The following is a 16,553-nucleotide window of genomic DNA, read 5'->3' as shown; positions in this document are numbered from 1 at the left end:
AGGACCAGAACCTGAGCTGAAGGCATATGCTTAACCGACTGAAACACCTAAGCGCCCTGACTTGTGTTTTTTTTTTCCTCCATATCCACTGCTTTACTTTCTTCTGTTAAACACATGGTTAATTTTACTGTAAAATATTTTTATTATAAGAAAAAGAGAAAACAGAAACTAGTATAGCTGCCACTAATTATAGGCAATGTCAATATTTTGCCATATTTGCTTTAGCTTATTAAAAAAAAAGCTTTATTTAGATTTTCACATATGATGCAATTTACTCATTTTAAAGTGTGTAATTCAATGGCTATTGGTATATTTGGAGTGGTGTAAACATTACCACAATTTTAGCACATTCTTCATCGCTGATTAGTGATTTTTTTTAAAGCATCAAAAATCTAATCAAATGCTTTAAAAAGCCTAAGGTAAACTTTTAACATTAAAAACAAATAAGCAAATGGGGGGATGGGGTAATTGGGTGATGGGCATTAAAGAGGGCGCTTGATGTAATGAGTATTGGGTGTTACATACAACTGATGAATCACTAAATTCTACCCCTGAAACTAATAATACACTATATGTTAACTAACTTGAATTTAAATAAAATCTAAAAAAACAAAAATAAAAACAAATAAACATAATTTATATCTTTGTTGGGTTATCTGTGATAGCTTACAATCACAATTAAAAATACTATCAATAAACTTTAAATGTTTTGAAGGGATGATTACTAGATATATACAAGCGGCTAAAAGCTTTCTGAAATGAGAGTTTTATTCTACTTTTCTGATTTCAAATATTGTACGGGCACTTTGTGATTCATTTTTGCATTTTACACATGATTATATAAACAACAACTGAAACATATTTCTTACCTCTGGTGTCCCACAAAATGTTGTTGTTGTGTCAGATATAGCAATTCCTTCTTTACAAAGTCCAAAATCTGTTAAGACAACATGTCCCTGACAAACAGAGGGGCAGTAAGATAAAACAATGCATGGGCATAAACTGACAATTTTAAAAACCATTTCACTTTGAAATAATTATAGAGCCACAGGAAATTGCAAAAATAGTACACAGAGTTTCGTGTACCCCTCACCCAGCTTCTCCCAATGCTGATAGCTTATGTAACTGTAGTGAAATATCAAAATCAGGAAACGGACATTGGTAGAATACTGTTAACCAGACTGCCAGTTTTATTCAGTCTTCGTTATTATTATTATTACTTTTTGACACATATGCACTTGGGTGTGTGTGTACGTATGTGTGGTTCTATGCAATAGAGATGTGCGGATCTATGTAACTACCGCCTCAATCAAGACAGAAAACTATCCATCACCCCAAAGGAACTAAAGAACTCACTCATGCTACCCCTTTATCTTTGTACTCCCCTATGCCACTGTCCCTGTCACCTTGCAACCACTCATCTGTTTTCTATCTCTACAGTTCTGTCATTTGGAGAATGTTATGTAAATGGAATGAGGCCATGTGAGGAACCTTTGAGGTTGCCTTTTTTCCACCAAGCATAACAACAATAAAATTGAGAATTGGTAGATTTTTAGAAGATAATACTTACTACTGAATCCAAAAGAATATTTTCTGGTTTCAAGTCTCTATTAAATTAAAAGGAAAGAAAAGCAAAACTGAGTATTAACTGAAATAAAGTAATAAAACAAGACGTTTTTACAAGAAATACATTAAAATGTACCTGTATACTATTTTGATGGAGTGCAAGTAACCCAATGCACTGGCAATTTCAGCAGCATAAAACCTAGCTCTGTGTTCAGGAAAGGACCGTTCTCTCTGTAAGTGGAAAAACAGCTGTAAAATGAAAAAAGAAATGGGTATTAAGATCACGCACATAAAGTGAAATAAATATATCCTATAAATAAAAAAATAGGATTTCTGTTATTCTGAACATGAGATAAAAACTCACCAAAGCACAGAACTGTGACTCTCCCCTGTGTCCCCCTCCTCACAAGCATTCTCTCTTCACCCACACATCTTTCTTTACCCTTGCTAACTTTAACTTGCTCATCTGTCAGTCACTCCTCAGTCCTCAATGTGGCAGTGTCCTCACCATGCTGGAAAAGATTATCAACCCAGACCAATGATCTGGATATCTCCATGGAGTCAATAAGGTCTCTCACTAGGCTTTTTTTGACTGTGGTTTCATTTTGGGAAAAAAAAACAAAACACAACACTATTCAGAGATTGGAAACAAGTGGCTGGCAGACCAAATATAACCCACAGATATAATGTGTTTGAGCCAAATACTGTTTTTAGAAAAATCTAAATTAACTGGTAACATTTAAAAATGGAGAAATTTTTTTGGTAAGAATTCAGGTTTGGTTTCTTCCGGGGGGTGGGGGGGGGAAGCAGCTCTGCAACATTAAGCCTAAACGCCAGTGCGGTAGCAAATGGGTGGCGCTGAGCAGCAGCTGGACTCTCCAGTTCATTCCTTTTACTTCTGAAATCGTATTTTATTTCTTACTATCTGTCCTTTACTCATTAGGTTCCCTGCCTGGGCGAAGTTTGCTGTAGGTTCTTACTCTAAGTTCCCTGGTTCTAAAACTGGTCTTGCCTTAGGGCTCCTTGTTCCTTGGAGAGCTCCATATCCGCTCCTTTCTGGCCCCTGACACTGCAGGGATGGCAAAGTTTCTGTCCTCAGTTTCTCTGCTGTTATTCTTTCTCTGGATACCCTATCCACGTAACCTGATCCATCCAGATTTCAAACACCTCTATGTCGATGCCTTTCATGTGGACATACCCCACCTACACCTCTGCTTGGAGCTTCTCCTGCAAAGACTTGCTGCCTGCTGCTCTTTCTTGAATATTTCACAAGCCAACAAATTCAACTTGTCTAGAACAGAGCCCCCGTCTTCTTTTACAGATTTACTGCTACTGCTGCTGTAGTCTATCCTTTAATGACATCACTTTCTACCCAGCCCTCTGAGCCCTAACAAGGTACAGTGAGAAGAGTCAGGTTTTCAAGCTGATCAGAGTTGGATTTAAGTCCTAGTTCTTCTCTTTTTGTGTGCAATTCATTTAACTTCTCTGACTTAAAAAAATTGTCCCCTAATTTTTGTTAACCTCTTCTGAAAGGTTATGGTGAAGATCAGTTATAATAGATCCTGAGAGAGGAGGGACGTGGAGGCTGGCCTGGGATTCCTCTAGACTGCTCCTTTACCCTTAGCCTCTATATCTAACTATTGAATACATTCTTCTGTTTTTATCTTTTTTTTTTTTAAAGATTTTATTTATTTATTCGACAGAGATAGAGACAGCCAGCGAGACAGGGAACACAGTCAGGGGGAGTGGGAGAGGAAGAAGCAGGCTCATAGCGGAGGAGCCTGATGTGGGGCTCGATCCCATAATGCCGGGATCATGCCCTGAGCCGAAGGCAGACGCTTAACCTCTGTGCCACCCAGGCGCCCCCTTTATTGCTCTTCTAACTACCGCCCCATTCAACTCCTCCTCCACCAACCCCAACATTCTATTCTTTTTATTCCCCATTATCTTAGCCAAGTCTATCTTTTAGAATACAAATCTACATCTTTCCACCTTTGCCACTCAGTGTATGAGTGATAACTGTGTAAAAAGGGGTCAGAAGCAAGGTCCTAAAACAAGATGAAGAAACCATGGACAAAAGCAGGAAGCTTGCAACAGGATCTCATCTGCAGCTAATGCCTTGCAGGACATTTCAAAGTCACAAATTGGTACTCAGGTCCAGGTTAAATCCAAGACCTGACACTTACTAGAAAACATGGTGACATTGAGAAAGTTATTTAACTTCTCTGAGCCTTAGTTTCCTTATCTATAAAATAGGTATAAGAGTATTTATCTCAAAGAGTTATAATGATTAATTGAAATAATGCAGGTAAAATAATTACAAAGTGCCAGGCCCTCAATAAATTCTCATTATGTTAGCACTCATATACAGACAAAATAAAATGGAAACCTTCAAATCTTCAGCCTTCAAAGTTTTGCCTCTACACTGAGGAGGCACATGGCATTTTTGTTATAGATGTAGGGGGTTGGGCTTTTTTAAAAAGATTTTATTTATTTATTTGACAGAGAGAGAGACAGCCAGTGAGACAGGGAATACAAGCAGTGGGAGTAGGAGAGGAAGAAGTAGGCTCCCAGCAGAGGAGCCCGATGCAGGGCTTGATCCCAGGACCCTGGGATCAAACCCTGAGCCAAAGGCAGACTTCCAACGACTGAGCCACCCAGGCACCCCAGATGTAGGGGGTTGTATAATGATTACTTTAATGATCTTCCCCCAAAATGATCTAAGTGTGTCTGATCATCTTTCAGGTTTGCAGAGTAGACATTAGTCTTCCTTCTAATTCCTTTATTCTATAGTTAGGTATACCATATTAAGGCTGAAATAATTATCTTCCTCTCTTTCTGATCTGGGACTAGGGGATGAAAGATCCCTTTGTAAAGATAGGACACAATCTGTGAGAATAATTTTTAGAGACATTCACAGGTCAGAGACCAAGCAAATTAGAAAGATATAAGGATTGAGAAACAGAAGAACAAGGGGTAGTCTGCTGCCTAAATCCTGGAATCACATTCCCTGAGTTCAATTCCTACCTCTAATACTTACTAACCACATGCCTCGAGCAAGTTACCTAGCTTCTCTGTGCCTCAGTTTCTTTATCTTATATAAGGGGATTGTTGTGAAGATAAAATAGTACATATAAAGAGTCAGAGTGCTGGGCACATAAGTATACTTGATGCATGTTAGCTATTACTGTAATTATTATCACGACTGTAGCGTTTTCCAAAATGTATTTCAATATCCCTCTGATTCAGAGTTTTAGGGAATATTATTAACAGATTTGGTTCAAATAAAAAGGGACTGCATGCTAAGAAAATATTTTCAAAGAAATCTTGGCTTTGTTTAAGGCAGAACTCAAAATCTTTAACATGCTGAAACATATTGTGAATCACCAAGAAACATACTGTTAATTGCCAATGGGACAGAACATGAAACGCTTTCTAAACTGACTTCACCACAGAACTCTTTATTAGAGGATCACCTCGTCTGATTATAGTTTGCATGTTTTAGAAAATGACAGGCTAGAGTAATCTTTATATGCAGCTGTGAAGACAATAATTATCTAAATACAAATCATGTTTTATTCTAACGTTTCAGTATATTATTCTTGCTATAATACTATCCGTGAAGTCTGTAGCTTCACACCAAGCTTCCCTTATGAATCTTCCCACCTACACACCATAAGCTGCTTAAGAGCTTTGTTTACAATTCTCTACAGCTTGCTCTGTGCTTATTAGCCAGCATCTTGAATCTAATAGCTGTTAATGCTGGCCTATCCTTCCAAAAACCGGTAAGTAAAGAAAAACTGTGACTTTATTCTAATTTTTCTAAACATTATCAACATTAGAAAACTAATCATAAAACTCACCTCCCCTCCGTTAACAAAATCCAGAACAAAATAAAGCTTTTCAGTTGTTTGGAAAGAATAATGTAATCCAACCAAAAATGGATGTTTCACATTTTTCAAAAGCACATTACGTTCAGCCATGATATGTTTTTGCTGTAAAAAAAAGTAAAGGATCAACTTGTATTATATACCAGAAAACAATTCTGTTAATTGAGAAAATGGATTTAGGAGAAACAATGCTATTTTATTTTACCTCTTTTCTGTTGAGAACTATTTTTTTCTGTAACACTTTGACAGCATAAAATTTTCCATCCAGTTTCCGTTTTGCAAGAAGAACCTGTTGTAAAGATTGTGCTATTAGAAATTTCAATATTTTGATAGAAATAATTCACTCATCAATAAATTCATACTTAAATTATGTACAAAGGAAGTCTAAAAGGGACTTAGATGATGTTTTAGTTTTGAAAACTGAAAACTACTGAATTTGTTTTTATTCGACTTCTCCTTAGACATTTTAATAAAACAGTAACAAAAAAGGAATGTTAATCATTTGAATAGCCAGGTACCATTTCTTTGTCACTTAATGTGACGATGTTTGAGATTTTTACCAAATTTAAGTCCCGAAATCTACAGTGCTTGAGATCCTTAAGTATGAGGTGTGTGTGCTCGCACGCCAGCCCTGAGTCCGAGAAAGTGTCCTTAGAAAATACTGAGGCTATCAACTTTGTGGATAGATTAAAAAAACGGAGAACAAAATGGTTTCTATGTGATGAAATGCATTTTTGTTTTAACATTTAGGTTTCTCTTATAAGTTTTAAATTCAGAAGCATTCAGAGGAAGAAGCACCATGTGTAGCTGAGTTTCTACAATGGGCTGGGCTGTATGCACTTTCATGGATCTGAAGAAATTTAGACTCTCTTGCCCCAGAAAAAAAGTAGACATACTTAGGGTTTTGCAAATAACTTCAAGGGATTCAAGATGTCCAACAAGTGGTGTAACTATTAAATGATGCATTCCAAAGCGTTCTGAGATGAGCCGACACGGCAACTAGTGACACCGCGGGCCTTGTGTTCTAGTATATGCATCGTCTTCCTCGCTACAACTTAAAACCCCAGTCTAATCATGAGAAAAATATCAAATTCCAATCAAGGGACATCTTACAATATACCTAATTAGTACTTCTCAAAACCATCAAGGTCCTCAAAAACAAGGAAAGTCTGAGAAGCCGTCACAGCTAAGAGAAGCTTAAGGAGACAACACAACTAAATGTAATGTGGTCTTATGGATGAGATCCTAGAACAAAAAAAGGACATCGGGTAAAAAGTAAGGAAATCTGAATAAACAATGGACTTTGTATCAATGCTGGCTCATTAACTGGAACACGTGTACCAGGTAATGTAAGATATTAACCACAGGGACACTGGGTGTGGAGTGGAGGATAGTTTGGGAATTCTCTGAACTTCTTGTATTTTTCTCTTTACTCAATTTTTCTGTAAATCTAAACTGTTCTAAAAAAAGAAAGCCTATTAATTAGAAAAAAAAGTTTGTTTTTAATCAAGATGGAGTCAAAACATCTTCAGGGTAAAAATGTCCTGGGCTCAACTGTTGGCATTTTCCCCATTTTCCATTCTTTTGTTACAATATTTGACTCTATAGAACATCTTTCCTTCTTACATTTTTCCTTTTCTCAACACCTCCCACCTGCCTGGCCTTTCCTGCTCTAGTCTGATTGGTTCATCTTCCAAAACATTATGAGAAAATAATTCAAATGTGGCAATTAGGAAGTACCAGTTTCCTTAAAGTAAGCATTTTTCAATAGATTGGTAGATTTGGAGAACAGACCAGATGGTTAAGAAACAAACAGGCAAAAGGAAAATGGAATCAAGACCCCTCAATGGAGAAGAGTGTAGAATAAATGTTTTAGATTGCCATTATTTATTTTAGTCTATCATATTTTTTTTCTATTTTTCTTTCTTTTTTTTTTTTTTTTAAGATTTTTATTTATTTATTTGACAGAGGGAGACAGCCAGCGAGAGAGGGAACACAAGCAGGGGGAGTGGGAGAGGAAGAAGCAGGCTCCTAGCGGAGGAGCCTGATGTGGGGCTCGATCCCAGAGCACCGGGATCACGCCCTGAGCAGAAGGCAGATGCTTAACAACTGCGCCACCCAGGTGCCCCTTCTATTTTTCAAACACATTCTGGATTTGCATTTGTTTTACTTTTCCATCTTTTTTGGTGTATTCTGCTTTTGTTTTACTGTATTTTATTAGTTTCTAACCATTTTGCAAGATTTTTAATTTTTATTAAATATATATATAGAATAACTCACAAATCATTACAGCTCAGTAAATTACTACAAAATGAACACACATTAACTACTATCCAGGTCAAAAAATTAAACATTCGTGGATAGTTTTGGGTTCATTTCTGGGTTTTCTATTCTGTTCCATTGATCTACGTGTCTATTTTTGTATTTACCCAAAGAATACAAAAAAACTAATTCGAAGGGATACATGCACTCTGTAAGGCAGCATTATCTACAATAGTCAAATTATGGAAAACCCCCAAACTTCCATCGACAGATGAATGGAAAAAGAAGATGTGGTATTTATATATATTGGAATATTACTCAGCCATTACAAGAATGAAATCTTGCCATTTGCAATGACATGATGGAGTTAGTATTATGCCAAATGAAGTAAGTCAGTCAGAGAAAGACAAATACCATATTATCTCATTCATATGTGGAATTTAAGGAACAAAACAAAGATCATAGGGGAAAAAAAGAGAGAGGCAAACCAAGGAACAGACTCTTAACTACAGAGAACAAACTGATGGTTATCACAGGGGAGGTGGGTGGGGGGACAGGTTAATTGGGTGACAGGGTTTAAGGAGGGCACTTGTGTTGAGCACCAGGTGTTATATGTAAGTGTTGAATCACTAAATTGTACACCTGAAACTGATATTACACTGGATGTTAACTGGAAATTAAATAAAAATTTCAAAAAATAAAAAAAAATAAAAAAAATAAAACATTATCAGTAGCCTGAAGCCCCCTTGTATCCTATTTCAGAAACTACTTATCCCTGTCTTCCTCAACTATCTCAATTTGTAATAACACAGCTTTTGTCTTTTTTTAAATTTTATGTAATTAGAATCATATAAAGTTGTCTCTAACTTCTTTCACTCGTAATATGCATTCATGTTGTGCCCCATAGCATAACTTTTGTATTTTTATTGTTGTATAGAATAATGCATTATACAATTTAAAAAATTTAATTCCAGCATAGCTAAATACAATGTTCTATTAGTTTCAGGTGTATAATACAGTAATTCAACAATTCTGTACACTACTCAGTGCTCATTATGGTAAGTATACTTTTTTTTTTTTTTTAAATAATAAGTGCACTCTTAATCACCTTCACCTACTTCACCCATCCCCCCACCCACTTCCCCTCTGGTAACCATCAGTTTATGCTCTACAGTTAAGAGTCTGTTCCTTGGTTTCTCTTTTTTCCCTTTTTTCATTTGTTTTGTTTCTTAAATTCACACATGAATGAAATCATATGGTATTTATCTCTCTCTGACCAACTTATTCCACTTAGCATTATACTCTTTAGATTCACCCATTTTGTTGTACATGGCAAGATTTCACTCTTTTTTACAGCTCAGTAATATTCCACTGTATGTATACACTACATCATCTCTATCCATTCATCAGCTGATGGACACTTGGGTTGTTTTCATATCCTGGTTATTGTAAATAATGCTGTTATGAATAGAGGGGGACATATATCTTTTTGAATTAGTGTTTTCCTATTCTTTGGGTAAATACCTAATAGAATTACTGGATCATATGGTAGTTCTGTTTTTAGTTTTTTGAGGAAACTCCATAACGTTTTCCATAGTGGCTATACCAGTTTGCATTCCTACCAACTGTGCACAAGGGTTCCTCCTTCTCCAAATCCTTATGAACACTTTTTGATTTTAGCCATTCTGACAGGCAGGAGGTGATAGCGCACTGTGGTTTTGATTTGTATCTCCCTGATGATGATGTTGAGCATCTTTTCACGTGTCTGTTGGCCATGCGTATGTCCTCTTTGGAGAATAGTTTATTCATGTCTTCTGCCCCTCTTCTAATTGGATTACTTGGGTTTTCTGGTGTTGAGTTGTATAAGTTCTTTATCTATTTTGGATACTAACCCTGTATCAACTGTATCATTTGCAAATACCTTCTCCCATTCAGTAGGACTTTCTATTTTGATGTAGTCTCAATAGTTTATTTTTGGTTTTGTTTCCCTTGCCTCAGGAGACATATCTAGAAGAATGTCAGAGAAATTACTGCCTGTGTGCTCTCCTAGGATTTTTATGGTTTCAAGTCTCACATTTAGGTCTTAATCTATTTTGAGTTTATTTTTGTGTATGGTCTAAGAACATGGTCCAGTCTCATTCTTTTGCATGTAGCTATCCAGTTTTCCCAACGCCATTTGTTGAACAGACTTTGTCCCATTGCATATTCTTAACACTCCTTTGTTGAAGATTAATTGACCATATAATTGTGGGTTTATTTCTGGACTCTCTATTCTGTTCCATTGATTTATGTGTATTTTTGTGCCACTACCATCTTGACATCCGGATTGTGATACCTCCAGTTTTGTTTTACTTTTTCAAGATTACTTTGGCTATTATTCAGGGTCTTTTGTGGTTCCATATAAATTTTAGGATTATTCGATTAGTTCTGTGAAAAACTACATTACACAGTTTAATCCACTCTTTAATTAACAGACATTTAGATTGTTTATGAATAACATTTAGACTGCCATGAATATTCTAGCATATGCCTTGCTTAGTGCATATGTGCATGCATTTCTGTTGGATATATAGCTAGAAGTAGAACCGATGTGTCACACAGATAATGGCATATGTTTAGCTTCAATAATCAACACGAGTTTTCAACTGCATAAAAAATGAAATACACAGGAATAAATCTAATTAAAGATGTATAAAAACTCTATATAAAACACTATAAAACAGTATTGAGAAAAGTTAAAGATGAACTAAATTAAGAAATGGATATACCATGGTCATGGATTAGAAGACTCAATGTAAAAATAACAATTTTCCCCAAATTGACCTACATATTAAATGCAATCCCAATCAAAATTCAGCAGAACTTTGTGGAAATTGGCATGCTAATTCTAAAACTTAAAAAGATATGCAAAGGGCTAAGACTCTTGAAGAATAAGAAGGAAGGACCTGTTTTGCTGGCTATCAAGCTACACAGTCTAATAGACTAATGGAACAATATATAATATCTTCAAACAGAAATATTAAACCTAAAATCCAGAAGCAGATCCATGCAAATATGGACACTAGATAAATAATGAAGGTCACCCTGCAGATGAGTGGGGAAAGAACTGTCCTTTCAATAAATTGTGTGGGATCCGTTGGATATCAATAGGGGGGGAAAAGAACTGTGACCCTACAACTTCATGCTATATCCAAGAACCAATTCCTGATAGACTCTAGATCTAAATATGAAGTTTCCAGAAGACAATGCTTTTTGTTTTTAATGACAGACTATCTCTAACATCCCAACAGACTGTGAACACTCTGAGTGCAGTATCCCTTTCCAACTTTCTATTGCTGTACTAGCACAACGTCCATCATGTAGCGGGTGGTCAATATGTATGTGCTGAATTAACACACATGGATTTAATTGTATGGTTACAGTTTCTGGTATCCAGGGAACTCAGAAAACAAACTAGAGATACCCAAAGCTCAGCATGTAGGAAACTATAATTAAACACATGCATATTTATTTTCACTGCAGACTGAAGTGTAATGCAAAAAAGCACTTAAATATATCTAATGATTCTGGTAACTCCATCTATGATGCTTCTGGCCTTAAAGCGGATTCTCTTTCCTTAGTATGGCCACACTGTCAAGTTGTGTGATTCATCTGATGCTCACTGTATGAGGAACAGCAGGGTTTTCACACATCCCTTTTCTTCCCCAACTGTTACTTTTTCACAGTTGCTCATTTTTGTCTTTCCAGCTTCCGCTTAAACAGCACCTCTTTAAAGAAGCCATCCTTGACCAACCCATCTGAGTAGGAATTTTTCCCCGCTTGCCTATTGTCCTCTATCACTTCACTCTATTCTGTATTTACATCACAGTCCCCATTACTGCTTTTCATTATTTACTGACTGCATTTTTTTTTTAAGATTTTATTTATTTATTTGACAGAGAGAGACAGCCAGCGAGACAGTAAGCACAAGCAGGGGGCGTGGGAGAGGGAGAAGCAGGCTCCCGGGGAGAAGCCTGATGTGGGGCTCGATCCCAGAACGCCGGGATCACGCCCTGAGCCGAAGGCAGACGCTTAACGACTGCACCACCCAGGCGCCCCATGACTGCATGTTTTTAACTGGCTATTTCCTCTACTAGGCTGCAAGCATCACAAAGGTATCAACTATGTCAGTTTTGTTCAATACTCTCTAACTACCAGAACCCAGCATACTGCCTGGCACAAGAAGCGCTCAACAAATACTTGAACAACTGAATTTTATGTTAAAGTTTGAATAAACGCCTTAGCTCCCTAAGTATTTTGAAGGTAGAGAAAGCATTGTAACTCCATGTGCTGCATACCAACAAGTCCTGTGGCCCGGAACATATAAAGCATGCATCCCTTAAGTACTTATTTACTGAATGGCAGAATAAAACACTCTCACCTTGCCAAAGCTGCCTTTTCCAATAACTTTCAGGAAGTCAAAGTCTGTTGGTTTAGCACTGAAAAAATGAACAATAAGAATTAGCTTCCTAGAAATTGGGAAGATATTAACTTTTAAACATTTCTTAGCACCTCACTCTTTACTAAGAAAATGCTGGGCACAAAACATTTTAGCATGAAGACTCCAGCTTTCACACTGGTAGTAGTTCATCATGAATATAAAATAGGTAAAAATGAATAGTAGTAAATATTTACTTGCTGATAAGACATTTTACAACTTTACTGAAGCCTTGTTAAGTTCTGCTTAAGACGGATTTCAATAACAGTCTCTTTGGGAGAAAAGGATATATCTATATCTGTATATAGTTTTGAAGTCAATTTTATTTAATTTCCATAAACCTCACCAATGTTATTAATGAGGACACTGAGTAACTATATAAATTAGTAATATATTCCAAGGACTACCTCATCTGGCATTTCTTCGGACATGTAATATCACTTACTGTACATTACAGATAAAAGACCTCTCTGCTTATTCTCATAGATGGTAATGCAGAAAATTCAGTAGAGAAACCAGAAGGAATACTAATTTTGTCCTTTTATTTATATTAACCTGTTGGGTGAAAACAACACGGTTGTAGGTAGGCAAAAGCACATGGCAGCAGAAAATGGAACCTAAGCAGCCAGAAGAGCTTTTTCCCTTCAACAAGGTCTGAATCCTAAGTTGGACTAGGGAGAGGAGAATGACTCCATTTAGACTTAAAATCTCCTTTAGTTTTTTTTGAAGATCTTATTTATTTATCTATTTGAGAAAGAGCATGAGCAGGAGGGAGAGAGGGAGAGAGAGGGAGAAGCAGACTCCCCGCTGAGCGGGGAGCTCGATACGGGGCTTGATCCCAGAACCCTGAGAGCATGACCTAGGGGCAAAGACAGACGCTTAAATCTACTGAGCCATCTAGGTGCCCCTAGATTTTAAATTTCCTTTAATTCATTACTGAGATAAATGGTCAATTCAAACATGAGAGTAACACCAGGTCTAGGTTAAATAATAACAGTTAAAGATTAGGGAGATAAATACTTAACTAAATTCAGGTATCTTTCTTCTTCGAGACTCTGCTCTTTGGACTATTTTGTTCTTGAATGTTATGCTGATACACCGAAATAATCTCTTTTAAACAATCATAATAGCAAAAAATCATGCAAATTCCTCAAACATAGTAAATAGGCGGAGACAATACCCAAGTCCCCGCTGTTAACTGTTGGTGACAAATCCTAACCGAAAGTGAGTTTCTGTTTCTGTGCTGCCTGACCAACTCTGTGTTTGACAACAGAAAAGCATGCTCAAAACCAAACCTCCCCTTCCAGCTACCACTCCACTTCTTTGCTTTCCTTTGCAGTAAAACTCCTCAAGTAAGAGATCTAAGTTCTTTGTCTATTCCTGCTAGCCTCTCCTCTAGTTCTCTCTTGAACTCTTTCCTAGCAGGGTTTGTACCCAACACACCACTGAAATGGATCGCAAAGGTCACCGATGACTTATCAAGTCCGGTGGTCAATTCTCAACACCTACCTGCTTTACCAGCAACATTAATAGAGTGAATTACTACCCCCTTTGACACACTTTCTTCACCTGATTGTGTGTGACATCACATTCCCAGTTTTTCTACCTTACTGCAATGCTGAAGGACCCAGTCTTCGGGCCATTTCTTATCTGTCTTTACTCACAAAGTGGACCAAAAGGGTGAGGAAAACATAATGTCCTGAGATAAAAGAGACACTACTTCAGAATGAATCTAATGAATGTGAAGAATAATTACAAGTAAGGACAGCAACACTATACTCTTTCTCCAAACCACAGCAGATATCGCTCATCTGTCAGGCCACTCCTCCAACTGAGCCAAGAAGTGGCCCTGGAATCCTTTGTATTCAGGGGTCTAGGCATTCACTTCTAGTGAACTGCTGGAGTTGACGTTCAAGATGAAGCCTGTATTTGCCATTCCTGCTGTTTTTCAAGATGTTTTCCCTGTGCTCAAACTAAATATGGGACTATGGGAGGAACTGGTTAAAGCAAGTTTAACAGCCTTTAATATGCTAATGTCCTTCAGGACTCATCCGGAACAAGCTGGCTGACACCAGGGTTGCACCAATAACACTGAGCACCAGTGAGAGTATCCATTAGACCTGCATGGATACATTTGTCAGAGTACCTCCCAGGACTTAAGATCTCCTGAGAAATACGGTCTACTGGTTTTGCACACACACAAACAACCCCCCCCCCAGAAAAATAACAACAGCAAAACAGCAGAACCCAATTATACTTTGTGGATTTAAAAACTCCTCAGAACTCTATTAAAGCAATGCAAAGCTAGAGCAGTAAAATAGGCAAGCATATGTTAGTATTATATTCACTTTAACTATGGTTATTATATTTTACAGGGTTCTAGTTAAACTGGTCCAAATTAAACTGGTATATATCTACACATTCACAAAAAAAGGTCTTCCTAGAATTCAGTTAGAGGATGTTTGAAACAGACTTACTGAGGATTTCCAGATGGTCCCAGGTTGATGTTCTGTGAGGTAGAGTGTAGCTATTGGGATGGGGAAAAAAAGCAGTAACACTCTTATTGGAGCTTCAAAGGTTATCAGTCAATGAATGTTTCTGAGAAATAAAATATACAAAACTCTACCATAGATCCTGGATGTATTGCCATGTTACATAAGAAGCCTGAAGTCCTAATTCTTAATAAATGCAGTAACTTATTTGGAAACACACAATCATATAAACATTTTTATGATAAAATATCAAGAGCAGTTGTAAGGAAAAAAATAATGCAGAAATAAAGCTCAAAGTTGTCAGATGAATGAAGTACACTGGGGAAAGCTCCTTGGACAAGTTGGGTGTAGAAACCCCAATTTATGAAGGGTCATTTCTACATTTAAAAAGCTGGTTATAAAATGGCTGTTTTTTCAAATTTTCGAATAATTGCTTATTAATTTTATGATATGGAAATGATAATATGATGATGATGACGACTGCTAATACTGGATTGAATTATAGGAGACAGACTTATTTCTAAATCAAATACATGTAGACAAGAGTGCTTTTCTTTCTAATTCCAGCACCGTAGTCAAATAAAAATTTTAGATAGCCTTTTCTCTTTACAATAATACAGTAAATTTGATCCCTAGTATTCATTTAGAAGCAAATCTTTACTTACCTACTATGCCATAAAGCAATTTAACTAAAAAAAGATTCTAGCTCACTAATAATTAGCTAGAAATTTAATTCCAAATCCCGTAAGATTAATCTAGTGATCTTGTTAACACTTTTAGCACTTTTTATAAAGCCAACTGTAAGTGAATTCTGCTTCACATTAAATCCCCTTTGAAATTCTTTATGCATACAGAGAATTAAGTTATAGATATCCCAAACATGTATACTTTTACCACAGCCCTATATAATTATCCTTCATATAAGTTATAGATATAAGCTTTAAAAATTTTTTCTCTTTAAATCAATCAGAACCAAAAAATTTTACCTAAGCAATTTCATATTAGAGACATATATCATGTAGATTTCCACTTAAATTCATTTGAAACTTATAGACAATCTCTAGAATGCAAACTACTTTTAAAAATAAAGGGCAAAATTTCCTAAGCATAACAACACATTTCTTATAAAAGAACAATATTGACACCAGCTTATTATAAAATGAAATTTCCTATCAATATCTGTACATGAAAAATCTTCATGTAATACATTTTCAGCCCTCAGAAGACAGAAATACAGAGAACCATACAATCTAGCACAAGACAAAAAAAAAAAAACAAAAAAACTATCTATCTATCTATATATATATAAAAAATCTGGTTCATGAAATAAGATTCATCTGTTGAGCCATAATTTTAACATGGAAGAATCTTTTCTATTTATATATGATAGTGTTCCAGATAATCTGATAACATAATACCAACTAAGTTAAATTTTGATACATTAATTCTTTTAATCAATGTGCAGAAAACTGATGGATCACTTTTTTCTTTTTTTTAAAGATTTATTTCAGAGAGAGAGGGAGAGAGAGCTCATGGGTGAGCAGGGGGAGGGGCAGAGGGAGAGAATCTTCAAGCAGACTCCCCACTGAGCGTGGAGCCCCATGCAGGACAATCCCACAACCCAAGAGATCATGACCTGAGCCAAAACCAAGAGCCAGTCGCTCAACTGACTGCGCCAAGCAGGCCCCCCCAAAACTGGATCACTTTTCCATTCAATTAACTTTCCTTATATAGATGAGGGAAGAGGATTCAATAAGCATGGATTAAACAATAAGACAACCTGTGCCCTGAATCACACTACTATGTAGGAAGATTTCATTACATAGCAATGATTTTCCTAATAGAGCACATTTCTACAATGATAAT

At 36.5% G+C, this 16,553-nt stretch overlaps 1 protein-coding gene across 6 annotated transcripts in view; it reads right to left on the bottom strand.

Moving 5' to 3' along the window:
- The window catches only part of SGK3 (serum/glucocorticoid regulated kinase family member 3), a 138,623-nt gene that overhangs the window by 16,103 nt on the left and 105,967 nt on the right, over positions 1-16,553 (bottom strand). For all 6 annotated transcript variants that reach the window (XM_040625653.1, XM_008706742.2, XM_008706744.2 and 3 more), the window contains 7 exons: positions 14,673-14,722; positions 12,139-12,196; positions 5,662-5,745; positions 5,430-5,561; positions 1,703-1,815; positions 1,571-1,607; positions 870-956 (listed from right to left, as the gene is read on the bottom strand). In XM_040625653.1, coding sequence (XP_040481587.1) covers positions 870-956; positions 1,571-1,607; positions 1,703-1,815; positions 5,430-5,561; positions 5,662-5,745; positions 12,139-12,196; positions 14,673-14,722 — 561 coding nt within the window. The remainder of the gene's footprint in view (positions 1-869; positions 957-1,570; positions 1,608-1,702; positions 1,816-5,429; positions 5,562-5,661; positions 5,746-12,138; positions 12,197-14,672; positions 14,723-16,553) is intronic.

The sequence above is a fragment of the Ursus maritimus genome, unplaced genomic scaffold (genome assembly GCF_017311325.1).
Source record: "Ursus maritimus isolate PB19 unplaced genomic scaffold, ASM1731132v1 scaffold_9, whole genome shotgun sequence".
Lineage (NCBI taxonomy): Eukaryota > Metazoa > Chordata > Mammalia > Carnivora > Ursidae > Ursus > Ursus maritimus.
The sequence above is the reverse complement of the archived record's forward strand: the minus strand, read 5'-3'. Positions and strand labels throughout refer to the sequence as shown.